At 43.2% G+C, this 16,154-nt stretch overlaps 1 protein-coding gene across 3 annotated transcripts in view; it reads right to left on the reverse strand.

The window, feature by feature from the left end:
* The window catches only part of Setdb1 (SET domain, bifurcated 1), a 33,678-nt gene extending 17,730 nt beyond the window's left edge, over positions 1-15,948 (reverse strand). For 2 of the 3 annotated variants that reach the window (NM_001163642.1, NM_018877.3), the window contains exons 1-10: positions 15,811-15,948; positions 14,680-14,948; positions 13,288-13,439; positions 8,585-8,619; positions 6,742-6,841; positions 5,742-5,867; positions 5,361-5,562; positions 4,272-4,345; positions 402-592; positions 80-209 (exon numbers count right to left, since the gene is read on the reverse strand). In NM_001163642.1, the coding sequence (NP_001157114.1) occupies positions 80-209; positions 402-592; positions 4,272-4,345; positions 5,361-5,562; positions 5,742-5,867; positions 6,742-6,841; positions 8,585-8,619; positions 13,288-13,439; positions 14,680-14,939 (1,270 nt within the window). In that variant the 5' untranslated portion in view covers positions 14,940-14,948; positions 15,811-15,948. Of the gene's footprint in view, positions 1-79; positions 210-401; positions 593-4,271; positions 4,346-5,360; positions 5,563-5,741; positions 5,868-6,741; positions 6,842-8,584; positions 8,620-13,287; positions 13,440-14,679; positions 14,949-15,772 lie in introns of all 3 variants that reach the window. The other variant, NM_001163641.1, reaches the window with a different exon arrangement.
* Between the last annotated feature and the right edge of the window lie 206 nt (positions 15,949-16,154).

Raw genomic sequence — 16,154 nt, forward strand, 5'->3', positions numbered from 1 at the left:
GACAGCTGCAATACATAATTTTCTGTGCTAGTCTACTCTGTCTCTTCCCTTCCCTAGCTATCTTTTAGGACATACATACCCATATTAGGACGGGTTCTGAGTTGCCCCCCTTGCTTCTTCTCCATTGCAGAGGCTGAGGATGTCTTCATACTAAACATAGGTTCCAGGCGTGTAGAGCCTCGATATATCCACTCACATCTTTTGTCATCCTGGGAGGCAGGAGCAAAGGGAGGGAGAAAAGCAGGTTCAGGATTAGAATCAATCCTGTCTCTTGTGAAGACTATATACCATGTGTCACCTCTTATCATCAGGCTTGGCAGCAAGTGTCTTTCCACAGTTAACCATTTTACTGGTACCTGCCCCCTAATATTACCACAAATTCTTCTTTGGAAGAACATTACCAGAAAGAGGATCCTGACTAGGCTGCCATCCACCTCTTCAACTCGAGACTTCCACCATGTGCCTTCCCACTCAGTCTTGATAAGCTGCCCACTCTTGAGAAGTACCATTGGGCGGTTTGGATAGGCAGTGATATATTCCTCTATGAAGTCTCGGCAGGAGCTATCTTCTATGTCCTCCCAAGTCTTTTTTACTGTCCAAAGGAAAGAAGCAGAGCTGAGGACAGGAAGGACATATCTTGAAAGGGAAGAACGGTTGGCACTTTCAAAATTTAAAGAGAAAAAATAAATAAATTCATAACCTCAAGGGAAGCAAAACCAAGACCATCTTAAGTACAGAGACTAATGTGCAAATGCACATATAAATACTAAATAAACTAAGCCACATACAAACCTAAGCAATTCATGTAAAAGAAACAGGCATTTCAGTTTATGGAGAATCTTACGAACCAGTGGAAGTAGTAAACTATTATGAAACAGTAAGTCTCCTTTCCTCTTCGTTCCTCCTTCCTTTTTTTTTCTTTTCCTCTGGAGACCAAGCTAGCCTCCAGAGATCCTCTTGCCCGTCTACTGAGTGTTGGGATCAAAGGTGTGTACCACCACTGCCTGCCTGTCTGTCTGTCTCTCTCTCTCTTTCTTTTTGGTTTTTCAAGACAGGGTTTCTCTGTATAGCCCTGGCTGTACTGGAACTCACTCTGTAGACCAGGCTGACCTCAAACCCAGAGATCCGCTTGCCTCTGCCTCCCAAGTGCTGGGATTAAAGGCGTGCTCCACCACTGGTCAGTTTTGCTTCTTTTTCTAATTAATGTTGGTGATCCACATGCAAAGTAAGAGCTGTCCACCACTGAGCTATACCACAGTCTATTGTTTCTTTTTTTCATTCCCCCCAAATTTTTCTTTTAAAGTTTTTTTTTTTTTTTAATTTGAGGTGTTTTGCCTGCATATTTCTGTACATCATGAATGTGCAGTCCTCCAAAAGAAGTCAGAAGAGCACACTGGGTACCCTGGAACCGGAGTTACCGAAAGCTGTGAGCTGCCAAATATGAGTGTTGGGAACTGAGCTTGGGTCTTTCTGCAAGAGCATCAAGTACTCTTAACTGCTGAACCATCCTCCAGCCTAACTTAGACACCCAGTGCTGACATAGGCTGGGTGTCATGGCACACATCTGCAACTTGAGCATTGTGAGGGGAAGGTAGATTCAAAAACAATGATGACCCACCCACCAGCCAGCAAGCTAGCCTAGCCAAGCCAACTGATCAGAGCTTCAATGGAAGACCCTGTCTAAAGACCAGGTGAAAAATAGGAAGACACCTAACATTAACTTCTGGCTTACACACATGCATGTAAGCATGTGTGTGCACACACACGCACAAAATATAGTCATGAATGGTGTCATGTACCAATAATCTCAGCACGTAGGAGGCAGAGGCAGGGGGATTTCTGAGTTCGAGGCCAGCCTGGTCTACAGAGTAGAGTGAGTTCCAGGACATCCAGGGCTACACAGAGAAACCCTGTCTTGAAAAACCAACAAAACAAAACAAAAAAAGTTAAAGAGCAACCTTAACTATACACAGAATTCAAGGCCAGCTTGAACTACAGGAGACATGGTTAAGCAGATAAAGCACTTGCCATGCAAGCATGATGATCAAGTTCACAGAACCTGTGTAAAAGCTAAGACACTATGAAGACTGTCTATAATTCTAACATTCAGAAAGCAGAAATAGAATATCCCCAAGGCAACCTGGCTAGCTGCAGTTGGCTAGCTGGAGTTCGCAAGTTCCAGGTTTAGCCAATAACTTTGCCTCAATTAACATTAAGTAGACAAGGCATCTAATATCAGCTTTGGCCTACATACAATCCCAAACATATGTGAACATGTGCCGCAGACCCTCTGGGCCCCTTTGTCTGCGTGGAACGGGTCTCTAGTCGTGGGTGGGCAAAGTGTCAGATGAACTGACAGACAGATGCACACAGGAGAGGTTGTGTAGGATCTGAATATAATGTCAAATCGAGCATCAGACTTTTTATGCAGAAGACAATAAGGAAGTTGGGTGACACACCAGCAAGGTACAAAGAGGTTACTGGATTCTTACATAAAACAGATGAATGCAAACACAGAAGGTCTAACGGGATCTACCTGGGATAGATCCTGCCATAGTTCCTATTTTGGTCTATTGAATAGTCCACCTTCCCCTTAGGCCATTGTAAATGCGTGTGTATGGGTGTAACTCAGCTATAGTCTTAGAAGCCAGGTGTGAGGTCTTTACTCTCCTAGGGCAAGGGCTTTCACACCCAAGTCATGGTTCTAACTAGGGAGTTCCGTTCTAGCTAACCATCTCATGAATAATGCAATACTCTAAAACCACAGCACGATCTACTTCCTAAACCATTGTAAATTCCTGTATATGGGTGTAACTCAGCTATAGTTCTAAGTATCTATTCTGGTTTCTCCTACGGTCAGAAACTTCTTTCTTCCTTGGTGATGGTAGATTCCTGTGAAGGGCAGTGACCTAACTTTTACTCAAAGTGATAGTGTAATACCAGGGGCAGTACTGAATTCCAAGCCCAAGGTCTTGCTCAAGGACGTTCTAGGACTGTTGGAACACTGGCTTTAGCTATGTCAGAATTCAATCTTAAAAGGCATTTATAATAGGATAATACTAAAGGAGAGCACGTGGATCCATACATTAGACTAACTCGGGAATGGAAAGTTAATGTATGGGTTAGAGAGAACGCCAGAGTCCAGGAGCGAGTTTCCGTGAAACTCTTTTGCCTCGTGAGTGAGTAGCTTCCAAGCCTCTCGGCTTGTCAAGCTGACTCGATCAGAGCGCGTGGCAAACATGCAAACATAAAATTTAAAAACTCAAAGACTTTGCCATGTGTTTATTTCCATGTTAACAATAAGTAATTGATTCTTCTGCAATCACAAATAATTGTGGATCTAGGGAGATAGTTCAATGGCAAGTGTGCTTGTGGACTTGAGTATGCATCCTCAACACCCATGTTAAAAACAAATGGCCATGTATGCTTATAATTCCACATTTAGGGTAGCTACATGTAAATACTCTGGCCAGCTAGCCTAGCCAAAATTGTATATTTCTGTTTCAGTGAGAGATCCTATTTCAATGTAATAAGAAAGAGAGTGATAGAAGAGATGGGACGCCTTCATACCTGGTCTCAATGGCTAAGTGCACAGGTACAACACACACAGAGATTAAAAATAAGTAAGTGTGGGAGTAGAAGCATGTGCATCACTGTAGGTTCAAAGCTAGTCTGGTCATATAGACAGTTCTAAGATAGATTTGAGTTTAATTCTTAGACTATACATACGAAAGTTAGCGATGGGGGTGTGCAATTGAAATGGCAGTGCCAATTGAAATCCTAGCACCTACATGGCAACTCCAGTCCCAGGAAATTCAAATGCACAGACATATTTGTATGCAGAATATTCATACAAATTAAGTAAATTAAAATATTAATAAGAAAACCAAAGAAGGTAGACAGCACCGGAGGAAGATGGGCCTGCATGTATGTGTATATATGTATATACTCACAGACACACAGACATACACACACACACAGCTTCTATAGGAAGTTATTATGTAGACAATACAAACAGAAATGTAAAACATGAGAGCAGCCTTCTTTAAACCTAAATTCCTTAGAAATGAAATCAAAGCAAATCTGTAAGTTGATAAAGACAGTCAGAATCTTTTAGGGTTCATTCAGGCTACAAAGTTAGGGAACAATGCTATGTCTCCAAACAAACTGGAACACCAAAACAGAAGTCAAGCCTTTTAATTTACCACCTTAAGAAGACATACAAAACAGAGTAAGAAATTAGAGATGAGGAATTGTGTAGGGACACTTACGTGGTCGGCAAATGGGATAAAGCTCTGACTGAGTGACATAGGAAGCATAGCCATCATCAAAAAAAATTAAAAATCTGCAGGAAAAGGAAACAGACATGGAGGTTATACGGAATGTTTTATCACTGGGTACATTATTATTCTTTTCATTCTCTGAAACACAGATCAGTCCAGTCTCCCTTTATTTTTCCCTTATACTAAAAAACCTCGGGCCGGGCGTGGTGGCGCACGCCTTTAATCCCAGCACTTGGGAGGTGGAGGCAGGTGGATTTCTGAGTTCAAAGCCAGCCTGGTCTACAGAGTGAGTTCTAGGACAGCCAGGGCTATACAGAGAAACCCTGTCTCGAAAAAAACCCAAAAAAAAAAAAAAAAACCAAAAAAAAAAACCCAAAAAAACCAAACTCTTTTCTGAAAACTATTCTGTCTTCCAGGCGTGGAGGCACACACCTTTAATCTCAGCACTCAGGAGGTAGAGGCAGGAGGATTTTTGTTTCACACCAACCTGTCAACATAGTGAATTCCAGGCCAGTCAAGGTTGCATATGAGACATTTCTATAATCTTGGCACTCAAGAGACAGAGGCAGGTGGTTTGTGAGTTTGAGAGCAATCTAGGCTACATAAGTGTCATAGTTGGGTTGGAGAGATGGCTGGGCAGTTAAGAGTACTCTAATTGCTTCCAGGACCTAATAAGTTCAGTTCCCAGAACCCACATACTGGCTTACAACCATCTGTAACTCCAGTTCAAGGGGAATGCAACATCCTCCTTTAGTTCCTGCAGGCTTCATGTGATGTATATACATACACACAAAGTAAGATAAATAAATCAGTTTGGTACTTTAACTTGTTAAAAAGAAAAACAAAAGATGTGTGATGGCAGTCTGAGCAAGGTACAGAGATATCTAAAATAAAAAAAAGTATATACACACACACACACACACACACCATGAAAAAAAGAGAGAGCGAGAGAGAAACGGTTTCAGATCATACGGAAGGAATTGAGGACATAAAAGCTAACAGTGAAATTCTGACCCCAATACGAATAGATGGCACCAGGCCCCATTCTCCTACAATCTACAATCCCTGTCCAGATACCTGAGCTTGTTCTTGACGTTAGGGGTCTCAGCTACAATGCCAGCATAAAGCCAGACCTGATTTCCATCTTTGTACTTGGCCACCACTCGACTGCCCACAAACAGCTTGTCAGCGGGAGGGTGGTAATCATAGGCAATATGGTTCCCAGATAGCAGACTCTTTCCTTTGTTGTCAAATTTCACTTTGTATTTTTTTCCTAGCCCTGTATAAAAGAAAAGAGAACCAAAATTTTAAAAAAGAAAATCAAAAAACTGTTATTTCCAATGTTAAGTCTTGGGTGCAACATAGAAGACAAAAGAAAAGGCTTTGGAAAAACAGTCAGCAATGGATGCCCTACAGGTTACCTTTGCTCAGTCCTTCCTCCAGCCTGAACACACATACCAACAGTCTGGATGGCAATAAGGGTGCCTTTGTGCCATGTCTTAGTCCTCTTCTTGCCCAGAATCCGCATGCTGACTATCAGGTCCCCATCTTTGCTCAGTTCTCCAGACACCTGACCCAAGGTTCCTATAAACAAGAGTTGTTATAAAGAGTGATTTGAGTGGTTGGATGGAGAAAGGTAAGGTCAAGAGGACAGTAAGGTAGGATGGGCTGTAGCTCAGCTGCTGGACTGCCTGCCTAGCAAGCACAATGCCCTGGATTTGAACCTCAGCACTGCATACACCTGGCATAATAGCTCATGCCTGTAATCTCAAGTTCTCAGAGAAGACAAGAGGATCAAAAGTTTACAGTCATCCTCAGTAACACAGAAAATTCAAGGCCAGCCTAGGATATAGAAGATACTATCTCAAAAACAGAAGGTGGTGTAGAAACAGAGGAAACTGAAATTCTGTGACCATTAGCAACTCTTGCTAAACTCTTGGATAGAGGCAGAAGCACAAGACAATCCACTGTTTATGCTAACAGGAGAAATGAATACAGAACTTTAGCACATTTCTAACTCCTTTGGCATAGTCTACCAGCCTATGCCACGAACGACTATCGACAACTCCTTATTGACAGCAACAGTATCAACAGTTAACAGCCTGAGCCACCGCATCAATCAATAACTCTCAGACTGACTGTGGACATAAAATTAATGTTAAAAAGAGACTGACAAGTCAGAGCCGGGCGGTGGTGGCACAGGCCTTTAATCCCAACACTTGGGAGGTAGAGGCAGGCAGATTTCTGAGTTCAAGGCCAGCCTGGTCTACAGAGTGAGTTCCAGGACAGCCAGGACTATACAGAGAAATCCTGCCTCGAAAAACAAACAAACAAAAACCCACCACCAACAAAAAAAGAGACTGACAAGTCAAACAGCATTCTGAGATGGAAAGCTGACTGTCAGTAACATTCCAGAAAGAACTCACCTCTCACCTATGCAGGCACTTCTCACACTAACCTTTATGTAGATCTTGAGAACTGCTTTTCTTGTTGACAGCATCCATGAACTTCTGGACATCTTGAGCTGATTTTCTTAAGGCAGCCATAGCTTCACGAAGCTGTAGGAAAATAGAAGGGAAAAAAACCCTGAGTATTATGAGTTAGACAGCTCTTGTCTAACATGCATAGGGACCCATGGTTTAGATCCCAATGCTGCAAATAAGTAAAGCCAAAACAAATCAACAATAACAACAAAACACGATAAAGAACACTGCCTGTGAAGAACTTGTCTTCAATAATTAAAATAGATTCAACTGTATTAAAAGGCCAGACAGAGGCAACTTCTCAATTTTTCTGCATTCTTGCAATATCTACAAGATGACTGTAATGAATGGGACTTATTATATGGTGAATACATTGAAACTAAACTGAATGTATGCTTAGGCTAAAATTCATTACTACTTTCTTTTTTTTTTTAAAGATTTATTTATTTATTATATGTAAGTACACTGTAGCTGTCTTCAGACACTCCAGAAGAGGGCGCCAGATCTCATTATGGATGGTTGTGAGCCATCATGTGGTTGCCGGGAATTGAACTCAGGACCTTCGGAAGAGCAGTCAGTGCTCTTAACCGCTGAGCCATCTCTCCAGGCCCTCATTACTACTTTCAAAAGCTTTTTCATTATATGCACATTGATGTTCATCTGCATATAGTCTATATGAGAGTGCTGGATACGCTGAAACTGGAGTCACACAGTTGTGAGCTGCCATGTGGGTGCTGGGAATTGAACCTTAGTCTCTGGAAGATCAGCCAGTGCTTATCTTAACCATGGAGCCATCTCTCCAGCACTGTTGTTTTTTGTTTTAAAGACAGGGTTATCTATATTCCAAGCCTTCAAAGGTATGAAGCCGAGGATGAGCCTGAACTTCTGATCTTTCTGCCTCCATCTCTTCTGAGTGCTGGGATAACAGGCATGCATCACCAGAAAACCTCTGGTATAGTGGTGAACTAAGCCCAAAGATTGCTGAATGCTAGGTAAACACCCCAAATGACCAACATTGATAGTCCATCAAATTCATTCACATATGTGTATGTATATGTGTATTCACATATATGTATATGTATGTGTGTGTATGAAACAACTGAAATTCATATGTGCCTGATGAAGTCAGGACATTAGATCCTCTGAAAGTGAACTTATGGAAGGTTATCAGTCACCATTTGGGTGTTGAGAACTGAACCCAGGTTCTTTTTAAGAGCAGTGAGTGCTCCTAAACACAGAACTACCATTCTAGCCACATATTATTATTATGAAGGTTTTGGAGACAGTTTCACTTGTAGCTCTAACTAGCCTAAAACTCCGTGTAACCCACGCTGGCCTCAAGTTCATTAAGATCCACTTGCCCCTGACTTCTCAGTGCTGAGGTTAAAGGTGTGTACTAGCATGCTCGGCTATATTATTTCTAGTTGTTATTATTATTTGGTTTTTTGAGACAAGGTCTCTCTACATGGACCTGGCTGTCCTGGAATTTACCATATACAACAGGCTGACCTTGAACTCACAGAGATCCACCTGCCTTTCCTTCCCTGGTACTAGGATTCAAGGTGTGTGCTACCAGACCTGGCTTTAACTATGTCTGATTTCTGCTTACCCATGTAAGTGAATGCCAATTGTATGTAGGTGCCTCTAGAATCCAGAAGAGGGCACTAGATACCTTGGAGATACAGGCAGCTGAAAGACTCTCAACATGGGTGCTGGAACAGAACTCAAGTCTTCTAGAAGAGCAGCATGCTCTCCTTAACTCTACCTATCCCTCCAGCCCAATTTCATGATTAACTTCCTATACCCAACCCAACTCACCTTCTGGTCTTTTGGAGTTCTGCTCCCAGCATCACCTATGAAAGAAAAGAACTTCAGTGAAAAAAAAGCTGGGCATATGAACCTAGCTACCTGAGAGACTGAGGCAGGAACATGGCACCTTCAAGACATGCTGTATCTAGAGAACAAGAGCTAGGCCTGCCTGAGCAATTTAGACCCTGTCTCAAAATAAAAAGCAAAGTAGGGCAAGAGGAGCACCATATGTTAAGGTTAGCCCGGTTTAAAGTTAAGCTGATAGCTAAGCAAGAATGCATAAGAGTCAAAATACAGAAACCAGGGACTCAAGTCAAGGATCAGAGTTCAGACGGAGTAGCTCTATTGCAGAGGATCTGGGTTTGGTTTCTAGTACACACACTGGCAGCTCACAAGCACATTCACTACACCTCAGTGGATCTGGTGCACTCTTCTAAGCTCTGAGACCAGTTATACTCACACAAACACTCCCCCACAGACAGATTTTGTTTTTTTTTTTAAAGATTTACTTATTTATTTTATGTATATGAGTACACTGTAGCTGTACAGATGGCTGTAAGCCTTCATGTGGTTGTTGGGAATTGAATTTAGGACCTCTGCTCACTCAGGTCCGTTCCGCTCGTGCTGGTCAACTCCACTCAGGTCCACTCGGTCAGGTGCACTCTGCTCATTCAGTCCCTGCTTGCTCTGGCTCAAAGATTTACTTATTTATTATAAATAAGCACACTGTAGCTGTCTGTAGACGCACCAGAAGAGGGCATCAGATCTCATTATGGGTGGTTGTGAGCCACCATGTGGTTGCTGGGATTTGAACTCAAGACCTTTGGAAGAGTAGTCAGTGCTTTTACTCACTAAGCCATCTCACCAGCCCCAGATAATGTTTTTTTATACATTAAAAAATAATAAAAATAAATCTTAAAAGAGGAAAACAACTTTTAAACCCCAAAACCAAACAAATAAGTATAAAGTTGGTGGGGGCACATTTACTGGTAACATGTATGAGTCCCTAGGTTCAATTCCCAGTACTGGAAAAGGAAGGTACTGAAACGGTTACTAAAAGGGGTCTGGAGATGAAAATCAGTAAATGCCTGCCAGTGTTTACCTCTGGATAAGTACTGAGACAGGTGGTAGTTTATCACACTTAAGGCAATTGTCATCGATTTGAAATTTGTAAAAATAATTTAATTATTCAACTTAAAATGAAACAAGGTGCTGGGCAGTGGTGGCGCATGCCTTTAATCCCAGCATTTGGGAGGCAAAGGCAGGCGGATCTCTGAGTTCGAGGCCAGCCTGGTCTACTGGTCTACAGAGTGAGTTCCAGGACAGCCAGAGCTATACAGAGAAACCCTGTCTTGAAAAACAAAACAAAACAAAACAAAAACAAAAACAAAAACAAAATGAAACAAGGCTACTAAACTTGAGCAAATGCTTATTTTCCAGAAGCATGGTGCAACAAAACTATCAATAACTACAGAAACATGGAGATTATATATATGTATATATATGTGTGTATGTGTGTGTGTGTATATATATATTTTTTTTCTTTTTGGTTTTTTGAGACAGGGTTTCTCTGTATAGCCCTGGCTGTCCTGGAACTCACTCTGTAGACCAGGCTGGCCTCAAGCTCAGAAATCCTCCTGCCTCTGCCTCCCAAGTGCTGGGATTAAAGGTGTGTGCCACCACTGCCCAGGCTATAGTTATTTTATCTTAGGAAATCATTCAAAAATTCACTTATTCTTAAAAGTTCTTATTAAGGTGCATGTAGTTCAGTGAAATGTAATCCACTGATTAGACTGTGAAACTATCACGGTACACCTACTTTCAGAACATTTTCATTAGTCCAAAACGAAACTCCATGATCATTACCCAATATTCCATTTCCCCCACTTAGGGAAGCAATGTTGGGAAAGATTGTCTTCTAGACTTGATAGGGCCCTTGGACTCTTCAACTCCCAGCCACACTGGTTATCAGCCCTTAAGACTTGTACAAGAACAAGTCAGTCGGGCTGGCAAGATGGCTCAGTGGCTAAGAGCGCCGACTGCTCTTCCAAAGGTCCCGAGTTCAAATCCCAGCAACCACATGGTGGTTCACAACCATCCGTAATGAAATCTGATGTCCTCTTCTGGAGTATCTGAGGACAGTTACAGTGTACTTATATATAATAAATAAATAAATCTTAAAAAAAAAAAAAAAAAAAGAGAACAAGTCAGTCAACATTCCAGCAAGAATGGGGGAGGGGCACCAAGACCCACCCCTCCCTGAGGAACTTTTGGCAGTTAAAGGTTGCTGGAGGAGGGAGGGAACAATTTTTCATCAGGGATGTAGCCACTGGTAAGTTACCCAAGAATCCCACATCCAAATTAAACTCAGCGGATTAGGAAAAAATTAAAAAACAAAACAATACATGAAAGAAGGAAGAGGAAAGGTAAGTTAGTTGGGAACATGAAAGATTGTGTACATGATCAAAATACATTTTTATATATGCATGTAACTATCAAGGATAAGTAAAAAACTGTCATATTGACACCTATGATCTTGGCACTTGGGAGTTGGAGGTAAAGGTAGAAGGACCAGGGGCTGAATATAATTCTCCGTCATGTGTTGAGTTTGAGGCCAGCCTGGCCTATAACAGTGTCTAAAAATACACAAACATAAAAAACCCTCTAAACAATAAAAGAGCGAGACATATGTCTAAAATAATGACTTTGGGAAAGAAGAACGAAGGCATGCTATGGCTACACAGTGAGTCTGAGGTAAATCTGGACTTCACGAGACTTTGTCTCAAAAATCACTCATCAAGAAGTTAATGGATGACCAGCTAGTACATATAAGTAAGAGGAGCAGTATGCAATTCTAAAGAAAAATGAAACCACAACATTTCCCAGAAAATGGAGGGATTGATGATCAAACACAATAAGTACAACAAACCCAAATACAGGATGAAATTTCATGTAACAGAGATAGCATCTGTCAGAATCCATATCCCTATATAGGAAATATAACAGTCGGGACAGTATATGCACATGAACTATACCAAATGACATCGTCAAAGTTGGCCTAACAAATTATGCTATAGCCTGTTGTACTGGCCTGCTGCTTGCCAGCAGACTTCTCAGTAGGTTTGGCATGAAAAAGATCTATGGAGGCTAGAGATGAAAGTCAGCCTGGTGACATCCCTTGCTATCTGGATGTAGGACATACCCAATCTACAATTGGCAATAAAGTTCTTAGAGCCCAGAAGGGAGCTGTGGATGGAGGCTTGACAATTCCTCACAGTATCAAACTGTTCTGATTAGGATTCTGAACGCAAACTCAATATAGAGCTGAGTGATGGTGGCACACACCTTTAATTCCAGTACTGGGGAGGCAGAGGGAGGAGGATCTCTTAAGTTAGAGGCCAGCCTGGTCTATAAAGCAAGTTCCAAGACAGTCAGGGCTCTCTTAACACAGAGAAACTCTGTCTTGAAAAAACAAAACACACACACACACACACACACACACACACACACACAAATCAACAATCAATCAATCAATAAATGGGAGGTGGGGTGAGGCAACTTTTGCCAGGTGGTGATGGTACACACCTTTCCCAGAGGCAGGCAGGTTGATGTGACTTTGAGGCCAGCCTGGTCTACAGAGTGAGTTCCAGGACAGCCAGGGCTGCACAGAGAAAGCATGTCTCAAAATAACAAGACAAACAAACCAACAAACAAAAAAAGCAGAAGTACTGCTCGAAGTCCAAAGCTAGCATGGGCTATACTGAGAGTTAGAAGTTAGCCAGAAACTGTGAAATCCTATTGCAAAATAAAAGCATTAGAGAGATAGCCAGCATATCGTGTTTCCCAAACAAGTCCCAAGTCCTGGAGTCTGGATCCTCAGGCCCCAAACCTGTAATCCTAGTACTCATAAGGCAGAAACCCACTCTGAGCTGGCTATCTACACATGCTAGAATTGGCAAACCCTTGGTTCAGCAAGACCCTGCTTCCATAATAAAGAGAGGAGTGATCAAGCAATAAACCTGATATAAGTCTTTGAATTCTACATATATGTACACCCACCCATATACCTCTACTCCCAAACATGGGTAGGAACACTGTGACCATTGATATCAACTTAACAGAATTTAAAATGACTTGTGAAATGGAAATCTGTGCAAGCCAATGAGGAATTATTTTGACTATGTAGAGGTGGATGGACCAGCCCACCGTGAGTGGTACCATTCCATAGACTTCATAAATACACAAATAAAGAGAGCGATTGGAGGAGCAGCAGGATGAGACACTCCCTCTGTTTCCAGATTGCAGAACAATGTGACCAGATGCTTTAGGCTTTTGCCACTGTGATTTCCCCGACCATCATGGATATGATCTGGAACTTGGAACCAGGATCAGCCCCCTTAACCTTCAAATGATTTTGTCAGATTATTTGATCACAGTAACTGAAAAAGAAACTCAGACATAGGCAAACTACACACAAACACATGGGGGAAAAGACAGAAAATAAGTATACCTTATCTGAAATGGGGAAAGGAAGCAATCAGAATACAGAAAACACTTACGATGCTAAGAATACTTACTTGTTGTCATAATAAGTCAGTCAGGTTTTTGGCATATTAAGTAATGACAATGTGATTCTTTATGTGCAACATACTTGTCTTCCAGTATTTCAGCTTCCATTCTAAGACTTTTCTGACCAAAGCTTCATCATTTACCTGAATCAATACTGAGGACATCATCATCTTCATCAGGAATCTCAATGATCTCTGTGGGCCGGGAAGCTTCATCCTCAGAGCTACTGTCATGATACTGTAGTCCCAGCTTAGAGTAGAAATCCTTCACCAAAGACTCACAGTTAGTCACTTCCCTGATATTGGAACACATGCAGAAAAGATCAAAGCCAGTGGAGACAGTGCAGTACAAGAGCATTACAATGTATATACATTTATACAATACCTAGCCTCTGAGCTCACACATGTAATCCTAGTCCTTAGCCTGAGGAACCAAGACTAGCTAGGTTTGAGGTCACTTTGGTCAATAGAGTTCATGGTCAATAGAGTTCATGGTCAATACAGTTCATGGCCAGCATGGCCTACAGAGTAAGAAACCTTTAGACAGAACAAAAACAGAACCCAGCACTCAGGAGGCAGAGGCAAGCAGATCTCTGAATTCCAGGCCAATTTGGTGTACAGAGGTAGTTCCAGGACAGCCAGAGTTACAAAGAAACGGTCTCAAAAATAAAACAAAACAAAAACAGAAACAAAAACAAAAAACAACCCCCCCCACATACAAAACACAACACAGTAACAGGAAATTATGTATATTTAAATATAGACTGTTTGCTCTACATGTTCCAAAGTACCTATTTAGAATGCTTTTCCACAGAATGTTTGTTTCCATGTAATTCTTCTATGAAACAATTTTCTAGACTTCAATTTTCCACCTGCTGTTACAAAAGTCCTAATATCTGATATTTATTATCTATGTGGCTTTGGGAACTAAGAAGACAGCTTTAAATATCAACTTCATTTTGCTGGGTGCTGTGAAACATCCCTTTAATCTCACCACTGGAGAAACAAAGGCAGATGGGTCTCTATGAGTCCAGCTCAATATGGTTTATATGGTGAGTTCTAGGGCAGCCAATTCTACGTAAAGAGACTTTGTATCAAAAATGGATGAACGAATGAAACCCCAATCAACTCAACAAGCATAAGCTAGGATCATTTCATTGCAGCTCTTAGGAGGCAAAAGTCGGCAGATCTCTGCAAGTTGCAGGCCAGCAAGATTTAGGTATTGGGATTCTGTCTCAGAAAAACAGAAAAGACAGCAACTCTACAATCTTCACTTTCTGGGGATCTTAGGAAGGAAGTTCAGTCCAGGAGGAAGAGAAGGGAATTCAAGCCTTTAACCTAACTACTGCTGATCACATAGCAGCTACCCACAGGGAAAAAGTGTTCTGTTGCAACTCTGCATTACAAACTCAGAGGAAGAGTAAGGCCCCACCTGACTGAAGTCGCCAAAGTATAAAGTGCTTAGGACAATGACAACAACAGTCACTCCAAGGAGGACACAGATGGACATTTACTTCTGCTTCCTGGAATCCCTACCTGGATGCATCATCAAACAGCCGATCAACATAAGCCACTTCAGACTCTTTCTGTAGTACCCACGTCTCCAGCTCTGCGAGCTGCTTCTTGCGCTGCTGTATGCAGTCCATCTTTTCCAGTTCCTCATCAATGTACTGACGAAGTTCCTCCATAGAGATACCCAGCTCTTCAACCACCGCCTGCTGCAGCTCAGCAATCTCTGCAGAGTCAGCTGCAGCTGGCGCTGCAGCCAAACTCATGCACCCAGGGAGGGAGGACATGCTTTGGCCCTGTGCAGGATGAACAAGAAGCGAAAACAACTCTAACCGAGGCTCACACCATTTCTGTCTCATAATCAAAAGCCTGCAAACTCTGTTCTCTCCCCTCCTCCTCCACAAGGCGATCTGGAGATTTCCCGGGGAGCCTCATCTTCTCACACAGACCCAAGCTCTGGGTAACAACTAAGAGCGGGGAGACCCTGGAGAACTCCAACACGCACCAGGGAGCTAGCTAAAACAAGGTTTCAGGAAACCGAAGAGTGCTTATCGACCAAGGAAGATACTTCTGGGAGCTACTTGTTCCTTAATTGGCTCTGTCACTACACCGAGTCTAACCGAGGCACCGGCGGCTGGAGACAGGTGAGCCGCAATGAACTAATTCCACCCGGGTTGTTTAGTCCTCCTTTTCCTCGCGGCTCTTTGCTTTCCCGTGGCAAGGTGGCTTTTAAAACCTCCTAGGGCCATGCAAGAGGGCAGCTGCACAAGGGATGGGCTTCCCGGCTGCACCAGGCCCTGGGAGTCTGCGACCAGCAAAGAAGAAAAGGGACGAAGAGAGGAAAAGTCGGACATCCCTACGTGATCAGAGCAAAAGCTTGAAGCCATGGCGACCACCCAGCAGCCACACTCGGAATAACGCGCACAGGCGCTTGGCCGCCCGGGCCACGCAGAACCGCAGCAGCCTCCAGCCTGCCGCCCTCCTGCTTTCCCGCGCCTCATCGACGCACCGCCTCACCCACGCACCGCCTCGCGCCCACCCGCAGCCGCCGCCTCAGGCCCGCCCGCCCCCGGCTCGCTCCTCTCCCGCCAAGTTCCCACACACAGCCCCAGCCTCGCACCAGCCAAGCCTCCCAGGTCCACCTCGGCCTCAGCGCACCTCAGTCCGTCCTCCCCACAACTCTGGCGCCCGACCGCAAGGGCCGCGTCTCACAACCCCGACCCCAGGTTTTACTCCAGGGCTCCGCCTTGCCAAACCCAGGCAAACTGAAGGAGAGACGGCGGGGGAGGGGAAACAGCGTGAGGAGGCAGGAGGGGGCGGGGAGCAAACCGACGGTCCGGAAGCAATAGGGAGCGTCCTTCCGGCCTCTCCGACGGTAGCCCGAAGGGACCAAATTTATTGCATAGCGCTGCGGTACAGGGGTTATGGGAATTTAAGGAGAGTATGCATGTGTGAAGTAGGGCATTTCCAGATAAGGGGCTAGTTGGACAAAGCAGGTATTT

The sequence above is a fragment of the Mus musculus genome, chromosome 3, assembly GCF_000001635.26.
Source record: "Mus musculus strain C57BL/6J chromosome 3, GRCm38.p6 C57BL/6J".
Classification (NCBI taxonomy): Eukaryota; Metazoa; Chordata; class Mammalia; order Rodentia; family Muridae; genus Mus; species Mus musculus.